General features: G+C 39.3%; 1 protein-coding gene across 1 annotated transcript in view; it reads right to left on the bottom strand.

Annotated features, from left to right (window-relative positions):
* Positions 1 to 13269, bottom strand: part of RFX6 (regulatory factor X6) — a 35613-nt gene extending 22344 nt beyond the window's left edge. The window contains exons 1-5 of the mRNA XM_069850861.1: positions 13203 to 13269; positions 12559 to 12715; positions 10884 to 11007; positions 9359 to 9420; positions 1669 to 1746 (exon numbers count right to left, since the gene is read on the bottom strand). Of these exons, the coding sequence (XP_069706962.1) occupies positions 1669 to 1746; positions 9359 to 9420; positions 10884 to 11007; positions 12559 to 12715; positions 13203 to 13269 (488 nt within the window). The remainder of the gene's footprint in view (positions 1 to 1668; positions 1747 to 9358; positions 9421 to 10883; positions 11008 to 12558; positions 12716 to 13202) is intronic.
* Positions 13270 to 26815: the final 13546 nt, after the last annotated feature.

Raw genomic sequence — 26815 nt, 5'->3', positions numbered from 1 at the left:
TTCTAATCTTTTTCAAGCTGCCATCGAACTTGCAAGCCTTATGGTAAAGGCCTCCATATGTCTGTATTAGTGCACAGGCATGGTGTGATCTAATGCTATTTTCAACCCATACATTTTCCCTGCCTATGCCTGCCCCAAGCTTGGTCCAGGAACTTATTTTTATAGCTCACCTACCAGAAAAGACACCAGACAAAGGACAGATTTTATGATGGATCACTACATGCAGCAGCCAGCAACAGGAAGATACACTCTCAATTTTGGATCCTTACACTGCTTGACGCTTTCCTCACCCAAAAGCTTGTTCTTAACCCCAGGCTACTGTGTCATTCTCTTCACACAGACAAATCCAAACGCAGCAATGGCCCAGACTGTGAAAAAGAATGAGCATCTGAACCTCTGGTTTAAATCAGCTAGGGAGGCAATTCGACTGCTGGACCCTGAATATTCAACATCTCACCCATGACAGCACAAATCGTAACACAAACTAAAGGTTCCTAGCTAGCTAATCTAGTAAGTGGTCCTGAAAATCTAGGACAGTATCTATGCCACCTGTCTATGAGTGCATACTGTTGGAAATCCAGCTGTAAGGAATTTTGCAGAACCTCCACTTTCTTTACATTCATTGCTGCTAGATTGTACAAGCATAGAGCTTTACATGAAAAAAAAGGCATTGGCTGACATAAAGCTGAGGACTAAGAGTGATTATATTCCCTTAAATGAAAATAACTGTCTTTCAGTCAATTAAATGAATCATTTGTTCAAGATAATTCTGCACTATGAAAGAATCTCATCTCACTGTGTACCGGCAACATCTCCACAGCTCTGGTTAAATACTCGACAAGAAATGGCATATTCCAGTCTATTATAACTTAAGTTGTGCAGTAGAGATATCCCTCCTTACAAGCATCATTGGCAACATTACCCTCAATTTTTAGACTTGTTCTATTGCTTGGAAAAAATATATATCCTAAACCTGGCAGCAGCTGAATTTTCTATTTGTAATTATAAACTCATTTATTCCTTTCCTTTCTCAGTCCCCACTTATACAGGTATACTGCTGTAGACAATGAAAGCCATCATTCAAGCCATATGTGAACAGAGACATTTGTTTTACGAACTATTAATCTTTGGCAAACCAACAGGCAGCTATCGTAACGTATTGATCTTGCTAGCTGTCCCTTAAATAAATATAATTAGAGCTTCCTGGGTTAGGTTTAAACTGATATTAGCCAGTCAAAGGACTTGTAAATATTAATCTATGCTGACCCCTCCCTCCTGCCCACAGGTGCCAGCTTCACACCATTCTCCAGATGTTTCATAATGGGAAGCTGTCCTGGGGAAAGGGTGACCAGAGGGTGACACACAAGCAAACAAAATAAGACTAGTGTTTTGCTGCCTCATTCAGACTTAACAAAACCTCTGCAGCTCTACACTGCCAGTGATGGGGCCATGCTGGAAGACACTAGTAAAAGATCTAGATCAACCTCTTAAAACAAAATCAACGTCTTTAGGGAGCAAACTGCTACTTATATCTAGGAATGCCGGACACTGAGATATGCAGCAATACTAGTTTTGGTATCAACAAATCTTAGTGTCCTACAACTACTTTCCTAAGGGAAGGTTAAAGTTAGACCTTCATTTACTAAGTCTCAGAAGTTGTTTTTGTACCTGGTTAAGCCTTTTCCAGAATACACAGAATGGTAGTATGCACTGCTTTCTTTAATGCCAATTCCATAATAGTGGTATCTATAGGAAAAAAAAATAAAGAAAGTTTATGAGTGATGAATCAAGTAAAGCAAACTGTCAAATTAATTTCCAGTACTTTCTGAAAACTTTTCTTAACAGTGTCTACCAATTCCTTTCACTGACAAGGAACAAAATCTGGTCTCGTAGGAAACAGTACGTCATGATTTGATCCGAAATTCAAGGCTATTATTGTATTTAAATTTAAAACACTTTCTTACAAGAATGTAACTGGAACAGTAAATCTAGTAACATCTCTTCCCTAATGTACATTCCCTTTCATTTTACTTTGCTGAAAGGGTGCTGGGTTTGAATTTCCAGGTTTATTTTATCAGGCTTACCACTGTGATATTTAAACAGTCCCACAAGGCACTCTTCAGTTGAAAATAACTCACCAGAGTTACTATGAATTAGCGTTCAGCCGTTATATGACTAAAAATGCTAAGAAGTCACTCATTCACTCTCTCAGGCTGTAGACTGACTGACTCTGCTGAATGATTTAGCTGCTCAAGCAGTTCTTATGAACTCTCCTGGAGATTACTGCTCCCAAACAGAGCTTGAAGAAGGAACATGTCTACTGCTTAACCTCTGCAGAACTAAACCCAACACTTAAACCCAAGACACTAAAGAGAGTGAGTTGGTGATAAAAAAAAATAGCTATGCAGTAGGTAACTTATTCCTCCTCTAGGATTTTGCTACAAAAGAAGTGACCTTCAGGAGAAAGGCAGGAGAGCAAGCTGAGGGCAGCTATTTCCTTACCAGTCACAGCAAAGTTGGCTTAAGTTTATCTATCAAAGGTGACAGGCCCTGTTTTATAAATTTCACTCAGCAGATGTAAAAACTGATTGTGTTAAACAAAATTTACCTAAGAATGTTATGGACAATGCACTCAAGATCATTCATTTTTCACTGAAGTTAATTTGAAAACACCATGGCACCTGGTCTAACTGAACTGCTCCAAAGTAATACTTGCAGTTACAGTGCATCACACGTAACTGAGCCTAACACCGAGGTAAGGCTTTGCAACGCATTGCATCAGTTTCACTGAAACTTCTCAAAAGCTTGCAGAAATGCACTCTTAAGACACAAAGCCCCCAGCAAATAGCTCATAGAACACATAAAAGAAAGTTTTCAGCTCATCTCTGCTGTTCCGGGTGATACCTATTAAAAAAAATTAATCACAATCTTACTGTTTGTTCTTGTATGGGACAGTCACAGATAAGGAAAAACCCTCTAATATTTACAAAGTTTTATACTTACAAAGTTGTCTGAATGCACTATATACAAAGAATATTTAAGAAAATGATCATTAGGATGATATCTTTGCTTGGCCTATGTAGCTCAGAAAATCTCAGCTGAAATCATCATTCTACCTCTGAACAGTCTGTTGTGTGCATCCAAAATTTTACAGCCAAGGAAAGTCACAGAAAGTGGTTGCTGTTAAATACCACAGATTTTGCTCTTTGTGTGAAACTGATGAGCCTGCATACCACTAGATTGCAGTGGTACCTGGTACCTCCATAAGGAGGCCAAAAGTTTCTCACATCTGTTTACTGCTGGTTTTCTTGCCTTGTAAGTGAGGTATGGTGAGGTGGTGAAATGACTGTTTTTAAATGTGTTAATACTCAGAAGCTCAGACATAGGACTACCTGCTCATAACAGTTTCTTTTTTAATCCATTAAAGTCAGAGTTGGCTGATCAAAGCAAAGTGACTCCTCAATGTGGTTTAGGATGCCAGCGGGATCTTTCATTAAATGTCAGAATGCTGGAGAGTTGTCCTCTGTTTCACATACAATACTGCGTTACCTCTGTTGTGAGTTAAAGTCAATCACTGCTTTTGGTTTAGGAGTATAAACAGATAGATTTGGGCCAAAGACCTGGATCTGGAAATTCCTAATATTTGACAGAGTTCTGATACAAATTTTAAAGGCACGAACATTTTTTCTTCTTTCATAAAAATAAAGTAATTTTAGATGTGACACAAGAGGTATTGAAAATATATATTGCAACACTGCAAAGGTTGTGCATTGAACAGGACAAAGGAAAACCTCAAACAAACCAAACAAAAACAAAATAGAGCTGTGACTGCTTCTTTAACAATGTTATCTGCACACTTGTAATTGGCCATGTAGGTAACCAGTTTTCTACATCTGATTCTAATACCCTAAATCTCCCAGATTCAATCACATGCCATTTTTTAAATTGTAAAACTAAAACTTCAAACATTCCACCACAAATTTGGAATATCCTCCTGCTAAGTTGGAGTGGGCAAGAGACCAAGGAAAAATATTACTTCTTTACAAAATTAGGATTCAATATCTAGATTATTCAATATCTAACTCAATATTAACACATTTGGGCTAGAAATAGGAACTGTTGTATGATTTGGATTATCAGGTTTCCAGTGGTAGGCAAAAATGCTTGTCTGCACTCTGGAATAACCCAAGATATCAGAATTTATCATTGCCACAATTTTTTATATGGAGAACGGGTATTTTCAGTGCTTATTCAGTGTATCGTAAAAGTATAACAATTTTTCTAACTTCATTCAGTGATTTATGTAGCAGAACTTTTACTTCTAAAAAACACACCTTTCCACTCACAACACAGAAGCAATTAAAAAAATTATAAGCCATACTTTTCAAGCTCTGCTTGGAGTACCTCACAGAATAATAAGGTAGAAAGATTTTTATGCTCTTACAAGCCAAAGTCACTAGCTACATAGTTTATTTTGGGCTCCTTGTTGAGAGCAGTAAAACTGTCCCAGATGCACCAATAACTTTTGAACCTACAACTTCATGTACTATCTTTCTGCCTCTTTAAATGTGTATTTCTGTGTGTATGCACAGTACACATGAATTTCACTATGCTACACTTCTATTGTATATGAAATCAGTCATCATAAGGAACTTATTCTTAATTTCATTAACAAACTTTTTAAGAAACCAAGTGAACTGCTTTCCTCTTTTAATTTCAGCAGTCTGTTGTAACATATGTTCCTATGCAACTAGTAGCCCTGATTTTAGCATACACTGACACAAATGATAGCTGATAAGGAAATGATAGGCTTAAGCTGTTGAGGGAGTTGCAATAACTTGTTATCACAGGGCCAGCTGCCATATCAGTTTTATTAACCCACTAAATCACTCCTAATAAATAAGATAACAGTTTTCAGGCATGATGGATAAAAGCTAAGATTCATCATTGATCAAAGTCTACAAAGAAATTAAATTGTAACTTGAGCTTAAACAGTTTTCTATGTGCATGAACTGAGCAATATGTACATTTTCCTGAAGAGCTGCTTCAGATAATTCATATACAATGAAGACTACAATTGAATTCTGGCAGTGACCACAGTATGTTCAATATTACCTATGCAAAAAGGTGGATTCAAAACCTGCTACACAGACAATTGTTGTTTATGACATACTAATTTAAGAGCAGTTTGCCTTATTGATTGTGCTGGGTCTTCTCCCACTCAGCAAGAATATAGAAAACTTCCCCTACATTCAGCAATCTGTCCTTATTAACACAGGTGAATGAATTTTGTTAACAAAATTGTGTCCAATGTGTTGTACCTTCTTAGCCAAATATTTTAATTAGTGTCTTAGTATGTACAAATGGGTTGTTGGATGTAAACACACAGAGAGACACTCTGTCTCTGAGAAGCAAAGCTTTAGGATTTATTAGACCTATTTTTAAGTATCTCCTTTGCCCAGAACTAGAGAGGACAAATGCTGCTTGGAATTAGAGGAGGAACTAACATTGTATCTATCCCATATCCTAGAGTGGCGTATCTTTCTCAAACCCAATTTATGCTAGAAAGAGCTTGGCCTTATTTCAGTGTGGGAGAAGAACAATTTCTATTACCTTGAAAATGATGGGAAATGGAACCGATTTTCTTTGCTTTCTTCTGACTACAGCCTGGCTTTATCAATATATTACTGTGTATGCATGCAGTGTACAGTGAGGCACTTTATTCCTGGAGAGTTAGATTTTCCTTGAAATATAAGAACAATTATTCCATTGGAAAGGAATATTTTTTTTTCCTTTCATGCTTTTGCAGCATCTGGCTCAGTAGAGCCCTGGACAAACATCAGAGCTCCTAAGCAATACTGCAACCTCACTGTCAGGAATAGTTAGTACTTCTACTGCTCCTGGTAACGTTATATCAAAATAGTAGCAACAACAAAAATAAAACAATATCACTATGCTATTATGCTTAAAAAAATAAGATGTAATTGCTCATAAGAAGTGTCTCTTACTAGTCCCAGTACCCCAGTTTTGTTTCATGCAGATACAGCTTAAAACATTCAGAGTCCATGCTGAAACAAAAGCAGACAGTAACTAGTCATTTACAGAATCTGATGAACATTCCGTTAATTTGCTTAATAATTTAATGGAAATAGTTCTGTAAATGACATTTGTGACTAATGGCTCCCTGGTGGAAGCAAAAATCAATCTACTACTCAGTGAGTCTGTGGTTCTCAGGGGAATGTGTTCCAGAACATTGCAGATAGACAGACAGATTTTTCCTTATTTATTATTTAGACCGTCACTTCTCCAGGACTACTTGCTGTTGTATTCAGTCTCTGAACTAGAGATATTGCCACTTGTGCCTTTTGTGAGGTCCTTTTCAGCACAGCAAGAAATATGTAAATGTAATTTAGTGGAAATGACAATTGCAGAAGAAAAGTCTCTCAGGAAAACTGATGAAAAAAAATAAGGAGAAACAGATGCCAGATGTTCAAACAAAACCTGCTGATGACTCATCCCTTTGAGGAAATTGTTCAAGAACAGTTAATCCAAATGAAAATATGGCACACAATACCACCAAGGTCAGTAGGTATATGGGATCTTCTGAAGAAATGCTGTGCATGAGGTATTTCCATGCCAGTGCTGTTAAATACCTTAGAGAAAAGGGGAGTACAGTAACACTTGTCCCAACACAATTAATTTTGTAGCTAGATTCCCATGTCAAAAACTAGATTTGAAACATACTCCATTTCTTAGTAGACATTGACTTAGTGTGCTTTAAATTATGTAGACACATGATACGTTTTGGAAGTTTGGATCTTGATTAGAACTTGTTTATTAATTCATTAGATATGTGAGATCAAAAGTATAATGAGCATTTGGGAGACTTTTCCTCTTGTGCTGTCTCATTCATTGTAACTTCAAAGTGGTTCTCTAAATAAGTCGAGATATTAAGACTTAACCGAGGCATTGGTGTATTAGTAGGTTGTCAAATATTCCTGCACAGATTGTGAGTGCCTTATCTCCTAAAACCTTTAACATCACACCAGCAGCAAATGTCCATTTGCAAAGCTGTCTACATCTACATCAGCTTGTGCCTGTAATCATAGCTGAAATTCCTCACAACAGACGATACATTAAATCCCTTTTTTCCCCTATAAATAACCTTTGTAACAGTAACTCTCCTCAAAAACCCTATTCAGCATCTATAGATCATCTACAAAAAGAGAAATGAACTACAGTTCCACTCTTCCTCTGTACAATATCGCTTGCATACTCTCTCTTGAGAATCATCGCATCACGAATTTGTAAGACTGTGACAGAAACTGTGCAAGAATTGTCCTCTGTTAAAAAAGGAAAAATATTCTATGCAGACTTTATTTTCTTTGGATTTTATTTTTATTAATGATTATTCAAAATAAATACTTGAGACATGCTTGAGAAATAAAATACCTTTGTGAAAACTTGGAATTGAAATTCTTTCCCACCTTTGTTTATACTGCAATAAAACCCAAAATTCATAAATGACATCTCTGATGCATTCTTCACCAAAACTATGGTGGAACTGACTGGCTACCTCATGTATTTCTAAAGCAGGAAGAAAACCAAGCATAGCAACAAGAAACCACACCCAAAATTATAAAAGTGCACAATGCATCTTTGAAACATTCCTAATATATTGCAAAGCACTTAGAAAACCTACAGTCTTGTAGATTTTTTCCCTTTTTAGTCTCCTTTTGTTTTGAATTTTCTTATAAATTACTGAAAGACAAAAGTAACTTTGTCTTTCAAAACTAAGTTGTTCAAAATAAAGGTTTTCCCAAACAAACCGAATGTTTTAATTTCTTCTATTATGACCAGTATTCTGGTTTTCTGGCTTATTCATTAGCAAAATGTTTAGCTTAGTTTTGTTTCAGTAAAATATCAACTTTTAGTGCTTCCTTCTATAACTCAAGGGTGGTTTCACGAATCTTATTCAGTAAGAACACAAACACATTTGTAATTTTAAGCATAAGAAAAATCCTTATTTAAGGCACGCATCTTCTTAATAATAAATGTTTAATTTCTGTGTATACACAGAAAGCTGGACACCATCTCTCCTAATTTGCTCTTCATAGCAATGTCTTAATTTTAGGAAAACCTGTTTTAAAATCAATAGAAATGCACAGATAAGGATCAAGTCTAAATTTGATTAGAGACTGAAACCCATTAAGTTTTTGCAGAGTCACTTTAAAAGAACAAAATTATTTAAGTAGTCCAATTTTATGTAGAATTATGGGCACCATATTTAAGTTTAAAAATTTTTTAAAACCGAATATTGATGAAAACCGAAATAACAGTTTAAAGCACAATACTTATAATAGCTCAGAGGCAGTCTTGGTTTCAGGCAATACAGAGCACTGTTGTATTTGTGACTGCGCAAACAAGGACATAAGTTTCCTAAAGTCATGTTAAGTCATAGCTTGACAATAGTTTACCTTAGAGCATTGTTTTGACTTCTCTGTATTCCTTACATTAACACACTAAACAGCTTTTCATTTCCTTAAGAAACAGCATTCCCCTACTAAAACACAAAATCAGACTGGAAACAATTCATCAGTCCTTCTTTAGCATTCTTAGTATTGGCACATAGGAGGGAGGGTGAATGTAAGGGAATATGTTGTTGCCACTGTTAACAATAGTTTTACAACAATTTTATCGTGGCCAAAAGCATAATGTCAGAACCAGAATTAATACAAATATCACCACAGGTGACAGATAGACAACTATTTATGACCTATTCCCACAGCCTAATATTCCAAAGAACAAATATACAAATTAACTGGATACATTATTTATTAAAAGACTGTACTACAGGTTATGTACTTTTCAGAGTTTTGTAAATTACCCACAACGAAGAGCAGACCTACACTTTCTTCTCAATTTAAGACAATGATTTTTTTCAAGTGTCTTTGAATTAATCCGTATTGTTGTGTAGAGTACAAAATTAAAGCTGTTAGATTTGCAAAAGGCAAATAAAATCATAGTTAAGTTGAACATTATTTATAGAAAGAACAGTTGTAACAAGGATATATGTATTATATATTGTTTTATATATACAAAATTTTGACATATACTTGCAACAATTGCATAGTTCTATAAAAATAATGAGAAAATTTAGGAGATTAAATAGTTTAATTTTAGAAATATGGAGTTTTCAGAGTCCATATCAGTTTCATCATGTACATGAAAGTTATCAATTACAGCTTGTCATCTGATTAAACCCCCCTGCTAATTAATATATATTATGGAGATATGGAAATGCACTTAATTCCTAGAATGTGTTCGTTAAGTGGATATACAGGTAATTGTGCCTTACTTTGAATGGCCCCTGGTTCCAAGCCGCCTTGTGGTAAGGAGAGGGAATTTCTGGCGAATGGTCTGAAGAGAAAATAACTGTATTAGTTTCTAACACGGGATACTTTCTCAGCAATCTATTAATGGAAAAAACCTGTAGTGTATATATGCAGCCTGTGAATAAATATTTATATGACACCTATGCCATGCCATAAACAATTAAGCATATTTTATACTTCAGGGGTCCTTCCATCCTCATCCATCTCACAATTTACTTCCAGTTTTCCCACCCATAAAATCCTTCCTACCTGTTCTTCTTTCGTATTTTCACTCCTACAACATAAAATCTAGTTTTATTCTCCAGAATCCTGTGCCATTTGGACTCCTAAATTAGAACTACATCTTTTCCTTCAGAGAGGTAAATAGAACCAGGGAAAGAGCTGGCCTCTAGCTATTCTCTTTTCAAAGACAAACAACAACAAAATAAATTTATTTTTTATTTGTCATGTGCGACCTGGAGGTTAAAGCAAGCAGATATTTGCCTCATGGGTATTTCTGTGTCCCCCACTATGAAAGTGCTGGACAGTCTTAAACACATTTATGCTCTCAGAAACACTATGAAAGTTTCTCTTCCATCACTGGACTCCTGAGACTGAGATTAGTGCCCTAAAAGCATCCTACTCTTCCTGTAAAGAATGATGCCTAAAGGAAAAAGTTTATTAAGGGAAAAAGTAATTCAGTAATAGAGGTAGATCTAACAGAAGCATCTAACAGATAGATTACTGCCAAAATAATGTTTAAATAGAAACTTGACTTACTCAATTACACTGAAACTGTTTAATGAAAATTAGACACACTCTCATTAAATCCAATTCAAGACAAAAAAATTGGTAAGTGAATATATGACGGACTGGATTTGAAATCCATTATTATTATTTAATTAAATTAATGCATTTTGCTATGTATGAAAAATTACTAGATCAGCAGTGTTTTAAAAAAGATGATCCTTGAAGAATTTTTGGTTTCCTGTTTCACTAACTACTGAGGATTTAATTTGGAAAGTTTACATCTCCCTGTCATTAAATTATTTCAGGATTAATTGTAGGGAAGGGTATAAATGAGGATGAATCAACAAATTTTCATTCAGGAGCTCTTTGTGTTATTAGTTTTTATTCCCTTTTTTTATACTGTGTCTTGTGTCACATCTCACTTTACACTACCTTTAGTATAATTAAGTGTCTCTCATATCAGATCTGGTTCTGTGGAAAGAACCCTATTAATATCATCATCAAAATGGAAGAAGATCTCTCAAAGAGAATGCCTTTTTTTTTGTATGAAATAACATTAAATCAAGGGGAATTCCAGTTTCATTCTCCTAAAGCTTAATTCTCCTTTAATCCCTTCATACAGAACAGCATATTTAGTCTGATTCCATGAACATTAGTAGTAGAAAACATAAATTTGAGATTAATTTTGACGTAGGTGTACTAAATTGTGATTCTGTCAAAGAATTCATTGAACAAATTATGAAGGCATTTACTCTTTACCTTCCCAAAAGTCGCAGCACAGGCAGGTTCCAGCTTCTCTTTTCTGCAGAAGTCTAAATAATGAGCATAAAGGATGCATCTTGGTAAACAAACTCCTTCACAGACAATGTAGTTTTCTTCCAGCCTGTATAGAGAAAGAAACTGCTAGAGTAAGAAGCGACAAGTCATGTCTCCTGACTTTATTTTCCTTCTGGTTTGGGGTGCTGCCCTCTATTTTTGTAACTTTACTAAAGAATTCCACAAGAGTTCACAGATGAGTTTCTTATGAACAAGACAGACTCTGTGGACTGACTCCACATTTGGTGCTTAGTTTAGCTGCAGAATATAGAAAACTTGGCACCAGGTCCCTTTTCTTAATGAGTCTTTTTCACTGTCTGGACTTTTTTGCTTTATATAAATAATTAAATGATCTTCACCTAAGAGCCTGAGCTCTGAAGAGCTCTGAAAATAAGAACACTAACTAGAATGTGAAAGATTTGGGTTTAACACTGTCCTTTGAATAGAACAGGGGCTTGAATGTGCATCTTCCATCCCCCTGTATCTGGGCTGGCATCTCTTTTCTTACGACTTTTGAATTTCCACGCTCGACCTGAACCTGTTTCTTGACCAGACTATACTGAAAAGCAAAGAACTGTCTTTTTTTTTCTGAAGGAGGTGCATTTTCATGAAGCTTCCCAGTCAGCTGACAGAATACAAGTGCCTAGTAATGGTCATTAAAATAAAATTTTAAGAATAGAAGTAAAAAACTGACTGGCTTCACTTGAATTGAACTCTTGGTAACAGCTGCATACCCTGCTGCTTTCCTGGGTTTTTTCTTTATCTGTTTACACATTATTTGCTACTCCTGGAATTATGTACAATGAATTTATCTCTCAAATTACATAAATCTGTAAGAAAATACTGTATAGTAAGCACTGCATACTGGATAATCTTGCACAGAATTGCCAGAATCAAATTCTTACCATTTATGCTCAGAAGTCAGCTGTAAACTAGACTAAGAAAGTGGGTATTTTGGATTAGTCTCATTTTTCAGTTAGAAGGGAAAAAAAATCTAGATGCACTGTCTGCACTTGTCAACAAAGCTCCCACTTAGTTCAACAGCACAACTTCCCAATTTCAAATGTGCTTAACAGAAACATTTATTGATTAAAGTCTGTAAAATCTAACCTCTTACTTGGTAGATTTTTGCCCAGATAAAACAAAGTAAAATTAGGGCTTCCTTGATTGGTATAATGTAATGTAAAAAAATAGATTATAAAACAGAGAAAATCTAACATTCATGGCCTTAAAGGATAATAAAAGAAATCCATTCACAAGAAGTAATGTTTCATTTTTTCATTTTTGATACATTTCATCGATTTCCTGCATTTCATCAACAGCCACATATTGTGAGAATCTAACAGAGATTTCTATGAGCTGATAAACCTGTTAATTTAAAAAAAAAACAGAAATTTTTCAAGGGGGGGGGGGGGGGGGAAGTGCCCTTATTTGTAGATAAGGCTTATCCAGGGGGAAAAAAGCCCAACACTCCACAACCCCACAAATGACAACTGCTTCTAAAAGAGGTGGGAGACCCTCTTTGCCGGCTCAGCTCTGGAAGAAGCAGGAGGGACGTCTCGGGCTGTCTCGGAGGATGCTCCGGGAGCGGGGTTGGGGGCAGCGGGGTCTCTCCTACCACTGCAGGGTGAGCTGCGTCTGCCTCTTCTTGTCCTTCATGATCTGAGCGACGCTCTTCTTGCCAGAGGGGCTCCAGCCCGCGGCTTTCAACGCGCCGTCGCGGGTACCCGCATCCTCTTCTTCCGAGGAGAGGGCTTCGCCGCTCAGCTGCGTCTCTGAGCGCCGGGGAGGGGGCAAAGAAGAATCATAGAATCATACAATCACCACCAGGTTGGAAAAGACGCACCAGATCATCGAGTCCAACCATTCCTATCTAATACAAAACCATGCCCCTCAGCACCTCGTCCACCCGTGCCTTAAACACCTCCAGGGAAGGTGACTCAACCACCTCCCCGGGCAGCCTGTTCCAGTGCCCAATGACCCTTTCTGTGAAAAATTTTTTCCTAATGTCCAGCCTAAACCTCCCCTGGCGCAGCTTGAGGCCATTCCCTCTTGTCCTGTCCCCTGTCACTTGGGAGAGGAGGCCAGCATCCTCCTCTCCACAACCTCCTTTCAGGTAGTTGTAGAGAGCAGTGAGGTCTCCCCTCAGCCTCCTCCTCTCCAGGCTAAACAACCCGAGGGCATGGTTAGGGCAGGCGGGTTCCCCCGCCGCTGGGGTCTCGGGGCGACGAGGGCGCCCGCAGCCTCCTCCCCGCCTCCTACCTGCCTTGATGCCGGCGGGCTCCGGCGGGTCCCCCCGCGGCAGGAAGGCTGCTCCCCGCCCGGCCATGCTCCCGCTCTGCCCGCCGAGGGCGTGGGAAGCGACGGGCCGGGGCGGGCGCTCGGCGCCGGTGCGGGACGGGGAGGCGAGGCGGGGCGGCTCCTGCCGGGGGGGAGCTGCGCGGCTGCCCCCTCGCCCCGCGGCCCCGGCAGCGCCACGAGGGTCGAGAGAGGCGGCGGGGACGGCGATTTAATGATTAACTGCGGCTTGCGCGGCGCTGAGCCCGCCGGGCGCCCCGCTCCCCGCAGCCGCCGCGCAGCCCCCGGTGCCGGGACAGACGGGTGGGTGAGGTGCTGAGGGGCACGGTTTAGTGATTGATGGGAACGGTTGGACTCGATGAGCCTGTGGGTCCTTTCCAGCCTAGTGATCCTATGATTCTGTGAAAGCGTGTGGGGATTTGCACAGAGAGGTCGCACCGATCCGGCAGACGCGGCTTTGCTCTGCGCCCTCTCACCGCGCTGGAGGAGGCGGTGCGGGACAGTCATAGGGTAGTCTGGACTGGAAGGGATCTTAAAGATCACAGAATCACAAAACCACCGAGTTGGAAAAGACCTCTTAGATCATCGAGTCCAACCATTCCTGTCTGCTACTAAACCATGTCCCTGACCACCTTGTCTGCCCGTCTTTTAAACACCTCCAGGGATGGTGACTCAACCACCTCCCTGGGCAGCCTCTGCCAGTGCCTGATGACCCTTTCTCTGAAAAATTTTTTCCTAATTTCCAGTCTGAACCTCCCCTGGCAGAGCTTGAGGCCATCATCCAGTTCCAACCCCCTGCCATGGGCAGGGACACATCCCACTAGATCAGGCTGCCCAGGGCTCCATCCAATTTGGCATTGAACACCTCCAGGGTGAAAGATGGTCCCTGTTTTCTCCAAAGGGCAAAGTTGTCAGTAGGATGGAAAATGAGCTTGGTCATTGCAATTTGCACTGTTTTAATAGATCCTCATTAAAGCAAAATCTCAGTGTTTATGCTCCCTCCAGGTAAGGGCTTGGAAATTGTACTATGCCTTGTGGCAGCAAGCAGCCCTGAAGTGATCATAGAATCATAGAATAGTTAAGGCTGGAAGGGACCTTAAAGGTCATCTAGTTCCACCCCCCTGCCATGGGCAGGGACATCCCACTAGATCAGGCTGCCCGAGGTGCCATGCAGCCTGGCCTTGAACACCTCCAGGCATGGGGCAGCCACAGCTTCCCTGGGCAGCCTGTGCAAGTGCCTCACCACCTTCATGGTGAAGAATTGCCTCCTTATGTCTAGTCTAAATCTGCCCCTCTCCAGTTTATGCCTATTCCCCCTCATCCTGTCACCACAGGTTTTTATGAATAGTCCCTCTCCAGCTTTCTTGTAGGCCCCCTTCGGGTACTGGACGGTCGCTATAAGGTCTCCTCTGAGGCTTCTCTTCTCCAGGCTGAATAAGCCCAACTCTTTCAGCCTGTCCTCATAGGGAAGGTGCTCCAGCCCTCGCATCATCTTTGTAGCCCTCCTCTGGACCCATTCTAACAGCTCCACATCCTTCTTACATTGAGGATTCCAGAACTGGACACAGCACTCTAAATGAGGTCTCACAAAAGAGGAATAGAGGGGCAGAATCACCTTCCTTGACCTGCTGGCCATGCTTCTTTTGATGCAGCCCAGGATACAGTTGGCCTTCTGGACTGCGAGTGCACATTGCTGGCTTGTGTCGAGCTGCTCATCGACCAGCACCCCCAAGTTGTTCTCTGCAGGGCAGCTCTTGATCATTCCATCCTCCACTATGTACTGAAAATGGAGATTGTCCCAACCCAGGTGTAGGACCTTGCACTTGGCCTTGTTGAGTCTCATGAAGTTCTCTGAGTCCGCTTCTCCAGCTTGTCCAGGTCCCTCTGGATGACATCTCATCCATCTGGTGATGCATCAGATGAGTGTTAGAGGTTCTCTTCTAGCCATCAGGTAGTGTGGGGCTGCCACAGACACAAAGCTTGCGAAGGGCTCTTCTTCCTTCTGCTCTCTTCCTGTCTGCTTTTGCGCTTCAAGCCATTGATCCCACCAGCATTATGAAGAAGCAGAATACTGTGACTTCCAGTCTTGCACAGATGCATTGTCAGACCAGCTATCAGCTTTCACAACACTCCAGTTGTGCCCATATCCGCCAAAAGGCCCCAAACTGCCCTGTAAGCATGAATGATGGACTTCACATATAAGTCCCTGAATGAAAAATGGCATTGAGCCTGAGCTTTCTGCTTCTTCTACTTGCACCTCTTCCCTTTACTGTGTAAAATATATTCCTTCCTTATTGGTTACCGTATTTGAACAGTTCTTCATTGTTCCCATGTCCCCTTCTTACTTCATATAGGATGTTACTCATGTATTTGTCCATATGCCTAGGTCCATACATGACTTTATCAGTGTATCAGTTGTTAGTATAACTCCCTGAGACTGTTGAGCTTATGGTTTCAGTGGCTTTGTTTTGAGGTGACAGTAAAATCACATTTGACCCTCTGACTCCTCTCTGATTTTTTGTCTAACCAAGTACTTCAGAATTTGGCCCTTGAGGATCAGTACTGCTGTGGTATAATAAAACCTTCCAGCTGCTAATTGTTGTATTGAATTTTTTGTGAACAAAAACCAATATACCATTGTCTTCTTGGTCATATGGAGCTAAATGTAGTTATCTATTGTAGAAGAGCAGGATTCTCCTTTGCTATGATTTCAGAATATCCTCAGTGATGCTAATGAATTTTAGTCATCATCAGCACAGGTATTAACTGAGTGAGGGGTCTGGTCCAGGGACCAGTTTTGCCCCTCCTCCTGAGATAACAATCATTTGCAGTCCCTTCCTGTCCCTTCTGAGGGCCAGACACTGATTTAATTAGCTTTACCTAAAACTCATGATTATTTTAAGAGCTTTTTCAGTAACAGAAGTTCTTCTTGGATGTAATAACCTTTTCTGGCTCATACAAACCATGCCCTACATGTTCTTCCAAAGCCAGTGGTTGTTGTGTGATATCCTTGTATGTGGCTAAGTTTATGTTTGCACTAGTGAAGAAAGAAAAGTGAATAGGCCGGTGCTCCTAAGTAAACGCATAACGTTTACAGCATGCACAACAGGTACATCATCCAGTGCCAGTATGTGAGCAAATATATCTACTCCGTAATCAATAGGAATAAGAGATTTTAAAATATGTAAAATAAATGAAATATAAAATATTTTTCCTCTGACAGGGGACAGACAGTGCTCTTTAATAAGCTCACATCACTTTAAAAAGGTTCTGTATGAAATCATTGGCAATTTATAGGAGAGAAAGATTAACCCTGGCAAGCAAAAGGAAATAGTGGTGTTTGAACTGTTCACTCACACAGCCCTAAAACAGTCAAATGCTTTTGCTTTATTGAAAGTATTTTTTCTATGTTTGGAGGCTGGTGCTGTCTCTGTTTTCAAAGTCACAGGGACTGCTGCTCAGCTGAGCCAGCCTATAACTCTTGTCATTAAGGACTTGTCCCCCCTATTGGATACTAGCAGTAAATATACTTGGCGAGATGACATACAGTCTTCAAGTTCAGCATCTTATCCTCTACCACTTATTCCTGAAATTCTTGAAATTTGTGCTTATTGTATCATTCACTCTTATTTTCACAGTCACAGGCTAGTGCTGAAAGACTTCATGGATTGATAGAGGCTGTCCTGTCCACCCTATCACTTCCAGTGGAAACAAGGCAGGATTACGGACACATGCTCTCATACCTATATGATTCCTGAACCTGTTTGTCTCACTTGTTCTTAAAGAGAGAGTCACATCATACCCAGATCATCTGTCAATGGAAAATATTTATTAGTGGCAATCAATCTCCCTTCAGCTTGTGTCCATTGCTGTACCAGTTTTTTTGCACCTTTTTGTTTCTTCCAGTGTTGCTTCTGCCTTCCAACTCTTTTCAACTTATTTTTTCCTCTTTGCTTGAACTTATTTTTGCCTTTCTGTATCGCCATGGAAGATTTCTTTTCCATTTCTCAGAGTATTCCTACTCAGCAGTCAGTGTGTCATGGTTTGCTATCAGGGAGTTCTCAAAGTAGTTTTATTTGTCATATTTCTGGTACCTGCAAGACACATCTATGCTATTTAATTGGCACTTTGGAACTCCCAACACGGGATGCCTAATCCAGTAAAAAAGTCCAGGGAGTTGTCCACAGGTTTGCAGTCTCAAGTAATTTTCTTTGTCACTTGTCATTATTTTTTACAACTTCCTTAGAAAACATGATACCTTCACACTCTTGGAAAAAAATAATTGCCCTAGCTTTGGTCTTCATCTTCTATCTTATTTATTTCATCCCTTGTTACCTTCTTTCAGACCATTGCTTCTTTGTACCATGTTCAAGTCCATTTACCAGTCTGTTGTGCCAGACTTCAATTTTGCCTTCAGTGACCCTGTTGCTATTATTTTTGTTTATTTGCCTGATGTCCCTAGAGCCTTTGCCTTACTAATGCATTCTGAAGTACCTATTCCAGCACAAACAAATAATCACGAGTCCATCTTTTATTTAGTGGACCTTAAATGTGAGAAGTTATTACATCTGCCTATTGAAGGTGTTGATTTGAGGCAACTGAAAAGGCCTTTTACAAAATAGCTAGCAAAGTCTTTTTACCTCAAGGAGTTAATTCCTAGTTTTCTGTTGTTTGATGTAATCTCAGAAGCATTCATCCTGATTGAAAGGTCATATTTCACATAAACAAAACATACTTGCTTTCATTATCGCTTAGCATTCTTATCCTTGTACTTTTTTCCAAGGCTAGGGAAGTGCTCCGAGTCCTTTTGAGCAAACATCTCTGAGCTGCGAGCCCAAAATCTGCATAATGAATTACATATTAGAAACAAATCTTCAGGATCTAGCTCAAGGTTTAAGTTATTGTCCATCTATAGCCTCGATGTACTTAGAAGAATGGACTCTTGAACTAACCGTCCTGCAGCAAGGACTGCTTTTCTCCCTGCACTGTGCGCAAATCAGCACAGTGACATCTAACAAATAGTGCAGCAGATGGGGAGAATATCCCCATACTTCAGTCGATTACAGGTAGACAGATGCTCTACAGGTGTATTGGGATCAAAGAAGCAGTAACTTTAGAGCATGATATTTCATATTTTGCCTAAAAAGGGATGTTTAAACTTGTAACATCATAAGAAAGAAGAGCCTTTCCCAAAGGTTAAACCTGATTATCATCTGTGTTTTGAATACTTGCTGCCACAGGTGATAAGAGGTAGATTTCAGGTTTCCTAGGAAGCTGGGAACACAGCTTCCATCTTGCTATTAGTCAGGAGGTTGGCTTGGGCTAAGCCCTGCCTTATACAAGGGGATGGCAAACACTGTTGCAGTATTTTGTGACACTAGAATCTGTCAGGACTGTTTGGAGATGAGGACAGGGAGGCTTGGGGCGGTTTGCGTTGGCCTGGAGTATAATTTTCTTCTTCTCATTTTTAACTCCACCTCTGAGATCTTAGTGGCTTTATTGTTTGTTACAGGCTACCAAATAAAGTCAGTCAGAGGGCACTGGGAGCTTCTCATCCTCTTTTTCTGTTCCCAGGATTAAGAGACTGGCTATTCCAATAAATAACCTCTCCCTAACAAAATCGTCTTTTGAAATCCACCCCAGCCTGGGTGGCAGCTCTGTGTGCTCCAGCTCTTTGATGGAGCAAAGGAAGGACACAAAAAACTAAGGCGAGTGGGCAAACCTACCCACCATTTGACCCCCCTGCTGATGGAGTGGACAGTCCACCCAAGATACATGATCTCAGCCCCTGGAGGACTGAAGAGATGGGGCAGATGCAGAGCTAAGTTAGCTGGACCTGTAAGTCCTGCGGACATTACAGCATTGCTAATGCCTAGAAATTTTTATTATTGTTTAGTGGTGTGTCCAAAGTGGATTAGGATCCTATAAATATTGCTCGTTACTGAGTGCAATCTAAATTATGAAGTAAAACTGTTAAAACATATCTGCATGTATCTGTTTATTATTTTTCTATCAGAAAATTTCATTTATATATATGCTATTTGCAATCATAGTATTTGTCCCTGGACATGAAGCATCTGATACATCTTTCTGGGGAGACCTTACTGTGATCTGTCAGTACTCAAAGGGGGCTTATAAAAAAAAAAATGGAAACGAAATTTTTAGCAGGGCCTGTTGCACTAGGACAACGATAACAGTTTTAAACTAAAAGAGGGTAGATTCAGCCTAGATATAAGAAAGAATTTTTTTGCCATGAGGGTGATGAAGCACTAGAACAGGTTGCCCAGAGAGACAGAAGATGCCGCATCCCTGAAAACGTTCAAGGTCAGTTTAAATGGGGCTCTGAGCAACCTGATCTAGTTGAAGATGCAGAGGGATTGTATTAAATGACCTTCAAGGGTTCCTTCCAACCCAAGCTATTCTCTGAGACTATGAGTCTGTGAGTCTATGATCTTGTTTAATTTTGTCTCAGAGGTAGTTTTCTGAGTCTAATCTGGTCACCTCAGCCTCCTTTATAGTCAGTGGAGAAGAAAAGGTGCCTCGTAGGGATAATTCATATCAGGCATATCATCTTTTTATCTTCCTTGTCTGTACTGAGAGCCTAGGAAGTTGTACCTAGTTTTGGGTGAATTTTGTAATCGTGTAATCCCACCAAAATTCAACAGTCTATTATAACTTCTGGAGTAAATGCTCAGATGCATGTGCTCTGCTGCTTAGTAGAACTATTGTTGGTAATTTATGTGTGAAATATCTTTTATATCAGCACTCAGGTAGTGCGCTATATCATCTTGCTGCAATGTTCCTTTTTCTTGTTCCCAACACAGTATATTGAAACATTTAAAATGTTTTCTACTTTACTTACGTCCGTGTGACTTGCCAGTAACAATTTACTTGAGGCATTCTGTGTGTGGAACTGAAAAAGGTTTGGAAGATAAATACAGCAATAGAAATACAATTCGTTATTGATCTGTTCCTGTGTAATTTCATGATGTTTACATAAGTGTTGGGAAATATTTTACCTCGTATCCTCCTCAGACAAATGCACTACATAGAAGCTTTGATATGGTGTTAATGTGAGGACTATTTGGTCGACCCTAACAGATCTTTCTTTCCAAGTATGCTGACAGTACAGCAACAGTATAGTATGATACATACCAGTATTCCACAAGGAAATAATACTTTCTCATGATCATCAGTCTTAGTCATACTCTCTGCCTTGACGTAGCATGAATTGAGTTCTTTCCAAAGATCCATTTCTCATTTCCTGTGGCTCTTTATAAGAAACAGTTTTAACTATCAACACTTCAAACACGATGGCTTTCCTATTTTTCTGGTCCTTGCCACATTTCAGTGTTTACTTTTTGTGAGTATTTTGCTCTTGAGGAAAAAAACCAACAATCAATGTACTAAGCTAAAAGCCCTTATGCGATTAGTCCTGAACCTGCCAATGCCTTTTTGAAAGGATATAAACAGGAAACAGTTTTTGAATCACACAGATTCAAATATCTGTCTATTAATTAAGGGGTCAAAGCATCGAAGCATCCTTCATAATCTTAAGTTCATTTTTTCCAGTGGTTATCCAATCATTCCTTTTGATAAACTAATTATAATGATGGCTTTAGATCATCACTCACTATAAGAAAAACTTCTTTGCCTTTGCTCATTTGTTGCAGTTTTTTTTTCCTTAGCCCTTCCCAAGGTGTTTATAGCTCAGTGATGTTCTGAAAATCATTTCTCTAATTTATTTCTGGTGCTGGAGGAGGATACATGTATCAGCCCTTGCTGTTACACGGTGCTGTGACTTCTCTGAAATCTGAGGAAAAAAGAAGGTGAGGGGAGATGCAAAGTGGGTGCATTAGGCAAAGAAACAGCCGTCCTTACCTGTGGGGCCAGGGACTTCTGTCCTCAGTGAAAAAGGGAATGAGTAACCTTCACTGCCCAGCAGAGCCAGTCCAGCAGCTACAGCAGAGGAGTACAATCTGCACTCCTGCCTTTTGCTCTCAGCGAGCTCTGTGAGCCCTGCTGGTAGTCCCAATGCTGTTAAATCACACTAATATGGTTGGATATTATCTCTGTAGCCAAGAGAGTGAGCAGATAATGTTCAAAACTATGGAAGTGCAGTCATCATGTGCTACCTATGGGGACTGCCATGCAGCTCCATGCTATGCATGTGAGTCTACACAAGTATACTACTAGTAAACAAACTGATTACTAAAAGATTTCCATTGCCCCCATGCCTGACTATTCCTAGCTTCTGTTTTTAAGTTCCCATTGTGGCCTATTAAAAATTTCACAGATAGTACTATAACATTCAGAACCACTTGTGGGTTTTTTTGTAACACTGCAAATGTTTTCCCACCCTGGTGCTGAAAAGGTCCACAAACCTTTGCCTGCCAATAACTGTACAAACATTGTCAGATCTGAGAAACTAGAGGTTTGTCAGACAACTTAATTTGCCGTTGAAGCTCAGGGTTCCCTTACAAAGGAACAAATGCTGGCATCCAGTAGATGGTGATGTTTAATAATGTATTTCCTACTCTGTCCTCCAGCTGATAAGTCAGCTGGAGGCTGAGACAGAGAAAAAGAGACAGACAAGTCTGTCTCTTTTTTTTTTCAGGTATTTTACTTATTTCCTATTCTTATGTTCTTTAAATGAAAAGCTATTCCAGTTTGTATAGAAGTGGGTGCTTCAGTTTTTCTCCGCAGACGGCAATCTTCAAAATAAATAAACACACATTACATATCTGCATTACACTAACCCCTTCACATTTCATGTGTCTCCATCCTCTACAGGCCCAGGGAGAGTCTACACTCTGTATGTAGCCGAGGTAAACTGCAGGTGGGCACTCCATAGTCTGACCTTATGTAGCTACATGGAAGTAAATATTTCCTATGCTTACCTCTCTCGTGTTATCTCAGTTTTTTTGTATTTATTTTAAAACGTCATTTTTCAGTATGTGTTCTTTTTTTCCTTTGCCAAATTGGGAGAAAATATTTGTATTCATATAAGTATGTCCTCCTGCAAGCTTCAGACTGAACAGCCACTTCACTATTCATGTATTTGCAATGCGCTTTGGTGTGCAACATGCATGAAAAGAGAAGTAAGGAGGCCAGCAAAGTTTTTAACTGGGCAGCTATACAAACATCTCCAGTTTCCCTGTGAATGATGCAAGAATAGAGCTGAGGTTAGAGAACGTGTTCACCCTTGAAGAAGTGGTTTTGAGAGCTTCTGCACATACTCCAGGCAGCTCTGTTAGCAACACTTGTTCTTCTATACCTAGCCTATCTGCGCATTAACTGTTAAATAGGTGTTAACATAAACAAGCTACTAAAGTCAAGGGACTATTCTCTTTATGTAAAGTGGAGTCTTAAAGGCTCTACCACCAGCTGGGTGCTGCATTTCACAGACAGCTCCACCACTGCTGAAAACAGGTTGTTTTCCTCTTCTGTGTCTCTCTGTCCCCTCTCTTCCTGGCCACACTCTCCTACTGATAGCCTTGTGCCAGCTTCAGCACTTATCAGACGTAGAATCAGAGGATCCTAGTATGGTTTGGGTTGGAAGAGACCTTAAAGATCACTTAATTCCAACCCCTGCCGTGGGCAGGGATACCTCTCACTAGACCAGGCTGCTCAAGGCCTCATCCATTTCTGTGAGCCAGTTTAATTCACTAAAATAACAGAAAAAAAGATCAAGAAAATACAATGATCAGCTTTCTGACATTTCAATGAGTTAAATCACCCAGAGACTGTGATGAGAGCCAGAATATGGGTGGGATGGTGCAGATGGGATTGAGGGAAAGGGAAGAAGGAAGGGGTAGGTTTGAGGAGGGGGAGAGTACATGAGAATGGAGTGGAGCAATATCTTATGTCTGCAGCAGTAAGATCTGCTGAACTGCCTTGTGGAACCTCAGACCCATTCATAGTTGTCTTGCTTGATTTGCACCTGGGAAAAGGTGCTTTTTAGATTTATACAACCTTCTTTGAACAAATGATCTCACACAGTTACTGGACAACTTTATCTGTAATGTATAACTAGCTTCTTCCTTTTTTTTATTTTTTTTACTTTTCTTTTTTTTAATCCTAGGCTTAAGTGCTATGACTGCATGTATCAGAGTCTAGTGTTTTGTTTTTCACTCCAGTAAATCTTCTCTTTTGAGATTGATTAGCCACAGTCTACAGAAGGCCTCAGGGACAGGACAGACAGTGTCTTGCCTCGGAAGCTGCTCAAGTTCTTCATTAACCTGGAAAAAAGACCATTGCTTGCCGTTTTCCATGTTCTCATTTGTAGCATATGCTCTGTATTGTGATGAGAGGATGAGGCTTTGAATCTCAATTTCCTGGACAGAGAAACGTTAATGCACCAGCTGGTCTCTGAGTTATGGTAGTTGCAGCAAGAGTTTTCTAATGTTAGGGATCAAGTATGTGCAGTCACCTGCATCTGATTGTCACTGACAAAATTGTGCTTGCCAGAAATGCATGTATTATAACCAGTTATTTTTAAATTCTGGGACAGAAGAACAAATTATGATGTTTTTTTCTGCACAGTATATTTGGACAATATTTTAAAAGCATTTTTAATGTATAATATACTTAATGACAGATGACATCAGACCAGTTCAATGTCTGATCCAGAGGTAATATCATTCTTCCCACTGCCCTGAATAGGCTCTTGATTAGATCCTTATTTGCTAAGTAAACAATAGATAATAGTTCCGCTTGTCAAGTTTACATAGTTGCAGAACTGTAGGTAAAATCACAGGTTCTTGCCTTTAGCAGATTCTGGAATCTATTTAGAAGGAAAACGTAGCCTGATGCCTGTGTTAGAGAAGCTATGTTGCTTATTGTCAAAGATCTCTTATCTTCAACCACAGAGTGGTCACAATGCTTTTAAAGCTTCTGAGCATAAATACTGGCCAAAGAGAAGATATTTGGCATAACTGGGACAGTGGACAGAAAACAAGCTGAGCCCTGGAGAGGGCACAGCATGAAGCCTCACGTGCTGCAGAGGACGGAGAGGTCTGTGTTGATATGGGTTGCTTGGTAAAGGGATATTAGATATGCTTGGTAATGGGCAGGTCACTTTCTAAACCACTGGGTTTAAATGGCAAGCTTGCTTATTTCCTACTCTGCTTAACACAGTGAGCCGAAGGAGGCTGGGTATCTCCTCAGCCCCATCCAGCCTCAGCTAGTCTTTTCCTTCATCCAGAACACCTTCAACATCACCTGTTCAACCTGCTACGTGTTTTGAAAACATCAGAAAAGACTTTGCTGTGTCTCTTATCAACAGAATAAGTGAACAAAACATTTGTTCAGGATTTAGAAGTACATCCCACTGCAATACAAACTAATGTGTGCTTGAGTTAATGGTATACTGAAGCGATGGGTGAATTATTATTATGATGGTACTTGGTAAAGGGTGCTATAAGAGACAGGTCTTATTGCTTGCATCCAGCATGTCTGATTTGACCTTGGCAAAGTCACCTGTTCTAGCTGTGGAATGAAGTTAGATAGTTCCTTGGGTTCAGTTAGGTTGTAAATCTTTGGGGGAAAGGACTGTTTCTTTTGATCTACAGTTCTCTGAATGATATATTTGCATATAGTCTCAAACTACTGAAATATTACAAGTAATTGTAAATGCTGATATTAATGAAAAGGGCTACTACAGTTATCTTGCACATGACAAGAAAGTTTTTACATTTTTATAAGCATAGTTTTTTCTGACTTTTCCATGCAACACTCATATTATACTTTAAGAGGACTCTACACCAGTTTATATCATAATACTTTCGTTTTAACAATAAGGGGAATCCCACAGAGAACCTTGTTCATCCCATAATACTTTTTATTATGGGGAGAAAAATTATAAGATGGGGTGACAAAGACCAGCTTTTGGTCTTTATCTAGCTCCATTTTTAATTTTTTAAACATATGCATATAGAGCTTGCAGAAAATAGACATGGGTTTATCTGCTAGTTATCTAAATTCCAATCAAATGCTACAGCTACACTTCATTAAAAGCAAGGCACTTGGACATGCCTTGCTTACAAATGGGAAATAACATAAAACAGACTGAGTAAGAGCTAGACCTGGTGAGAACAGGAAAGCTCTCATGGCAATGAAATTAATGATAAGTATCTCTGGAGATGATGTTTCTTCAAAATGCTTTGTGTTGGATTGATGGGATTAAACAATTCTGACCTTAAAATTCATATATGAAACTTCAGTTGAATACCTACATGTACACTTAAGGTTTTTTATTTCCTCTGGTATTTTACATAGCTTACAACAGGCACATGACTACTCAAACAGCTTCCTCAAGTCCACTATTAATGTAGTCCTGGAAAGGCAGTTTGAAGAAATGCTTTTAAAATTTTGGTGTATAAATTAATAAGGATATTCTCTGCAATGTAAGCCTAGAGGAAGCTATGTACTTGTGTGCAAAAGGGATCAGGAGAGAGATTACCAGAGATAGTTCATGTGTGTTAAGTAATCTCAAATATAATTTTCCAATTAGTGAACACAAATCCAAGTTGTTTTCCTTTTATCCTCTTTACTTGTCTCACCGAATGAAATTATTGTTGAAGTGATTATTTGTTTGAAAATATCCCTTTACTTAAGTTTTTAATGGCTCTTCAATTTGTATTTTCTGATTACTATGTAGTTACTGTTCCAGAAAATGCAGGATGACTCCAAGCCTAGAGAAGCATAACTAGAGGCAGCCTTTAGGGGCCATGCTTTGGGTGTTTGTGTATGAAACTGCTATGGAGAATTTCACTCTTCTTAATGTAGATCACTGTCTGGAGGTGAATCAGCCCAGGATGAGTGGTACTTTTTCTTATCTATTTTTTAAAGGAATTTTGTTTTTATTGATAATAGGTAGTCTAAGTGATGCGACAATCATTGTCTGGCACGGTGATATCTAGTGTTATGTTGGACAACTAGGAAGAAATTAGATCAAGTTCACAAGTTCATTGACCTTTTCATCTGCCTCCCTTTAGAGACTGTGCTATTTAAAAGAGTTCCATTGTTAACAAGTCCATTTAATTCTTGAAGTATTTCTTGTCAGTACTTGTTTTATCTCTTATTTAACAGTGAGCTAGTAATTTAGGTATCAAAATAAAGGTTGTGTTAAAATTACTACTAAGATATATTCGTGATTATACTTGCATTTTTTTTTGTTTTGTTTTTGGTTTATTTTTTCCATGTATGAGAAGCAATAATGATGCTATTGTAGTCTTGGAATATTTAAATACAACTGGGTAGTCTTTCACTGGCTTTAAAACTTCACATCTCATTGTCTGCTGCTTTTCTACTTTAAATTTTTAGTCAGTCCACCAACAAGCATTGCATATCAGTGTGTGATCAAAATGCATGACCTATGCAAGGACAGAGGATGGGAAGGATAAGGAACTGTTTGACACATTTATACTAAACGATGTGTCAGGAATACTATAATAGGCAGTCATGCTCAATTCATGCTGTCTTTTGTGTAGCTGCTGCCATAACTTTATTTCTATCTTCCAATTAATTAAGGTAATGATAGTTGTTCTACCACTCTCAGCTTTAAAGGCTGGGTG

The sequence above is a fragment of the Phaenicophaeus curvirostris genome, chromosome 2 (assembly GCF_032191515.1).
Source record: "Phaenicophaeus curvirostris isolate KB17595 chromosome 2, BPBGC_Pcur_1.0, whole genome shotgun sequence".
NCBI lineage: Eukaryota > Metazoa > Chordata > Aves > Cuculiformes > Cuculidae > Phaenicophaeus > Phaenicophaeus curvirostris.
The sequence above is the reverse complement of the archived record's forward strand: the minus strand, read 5'-3'. Positions and strand labels throughout refer to the sequence as shown.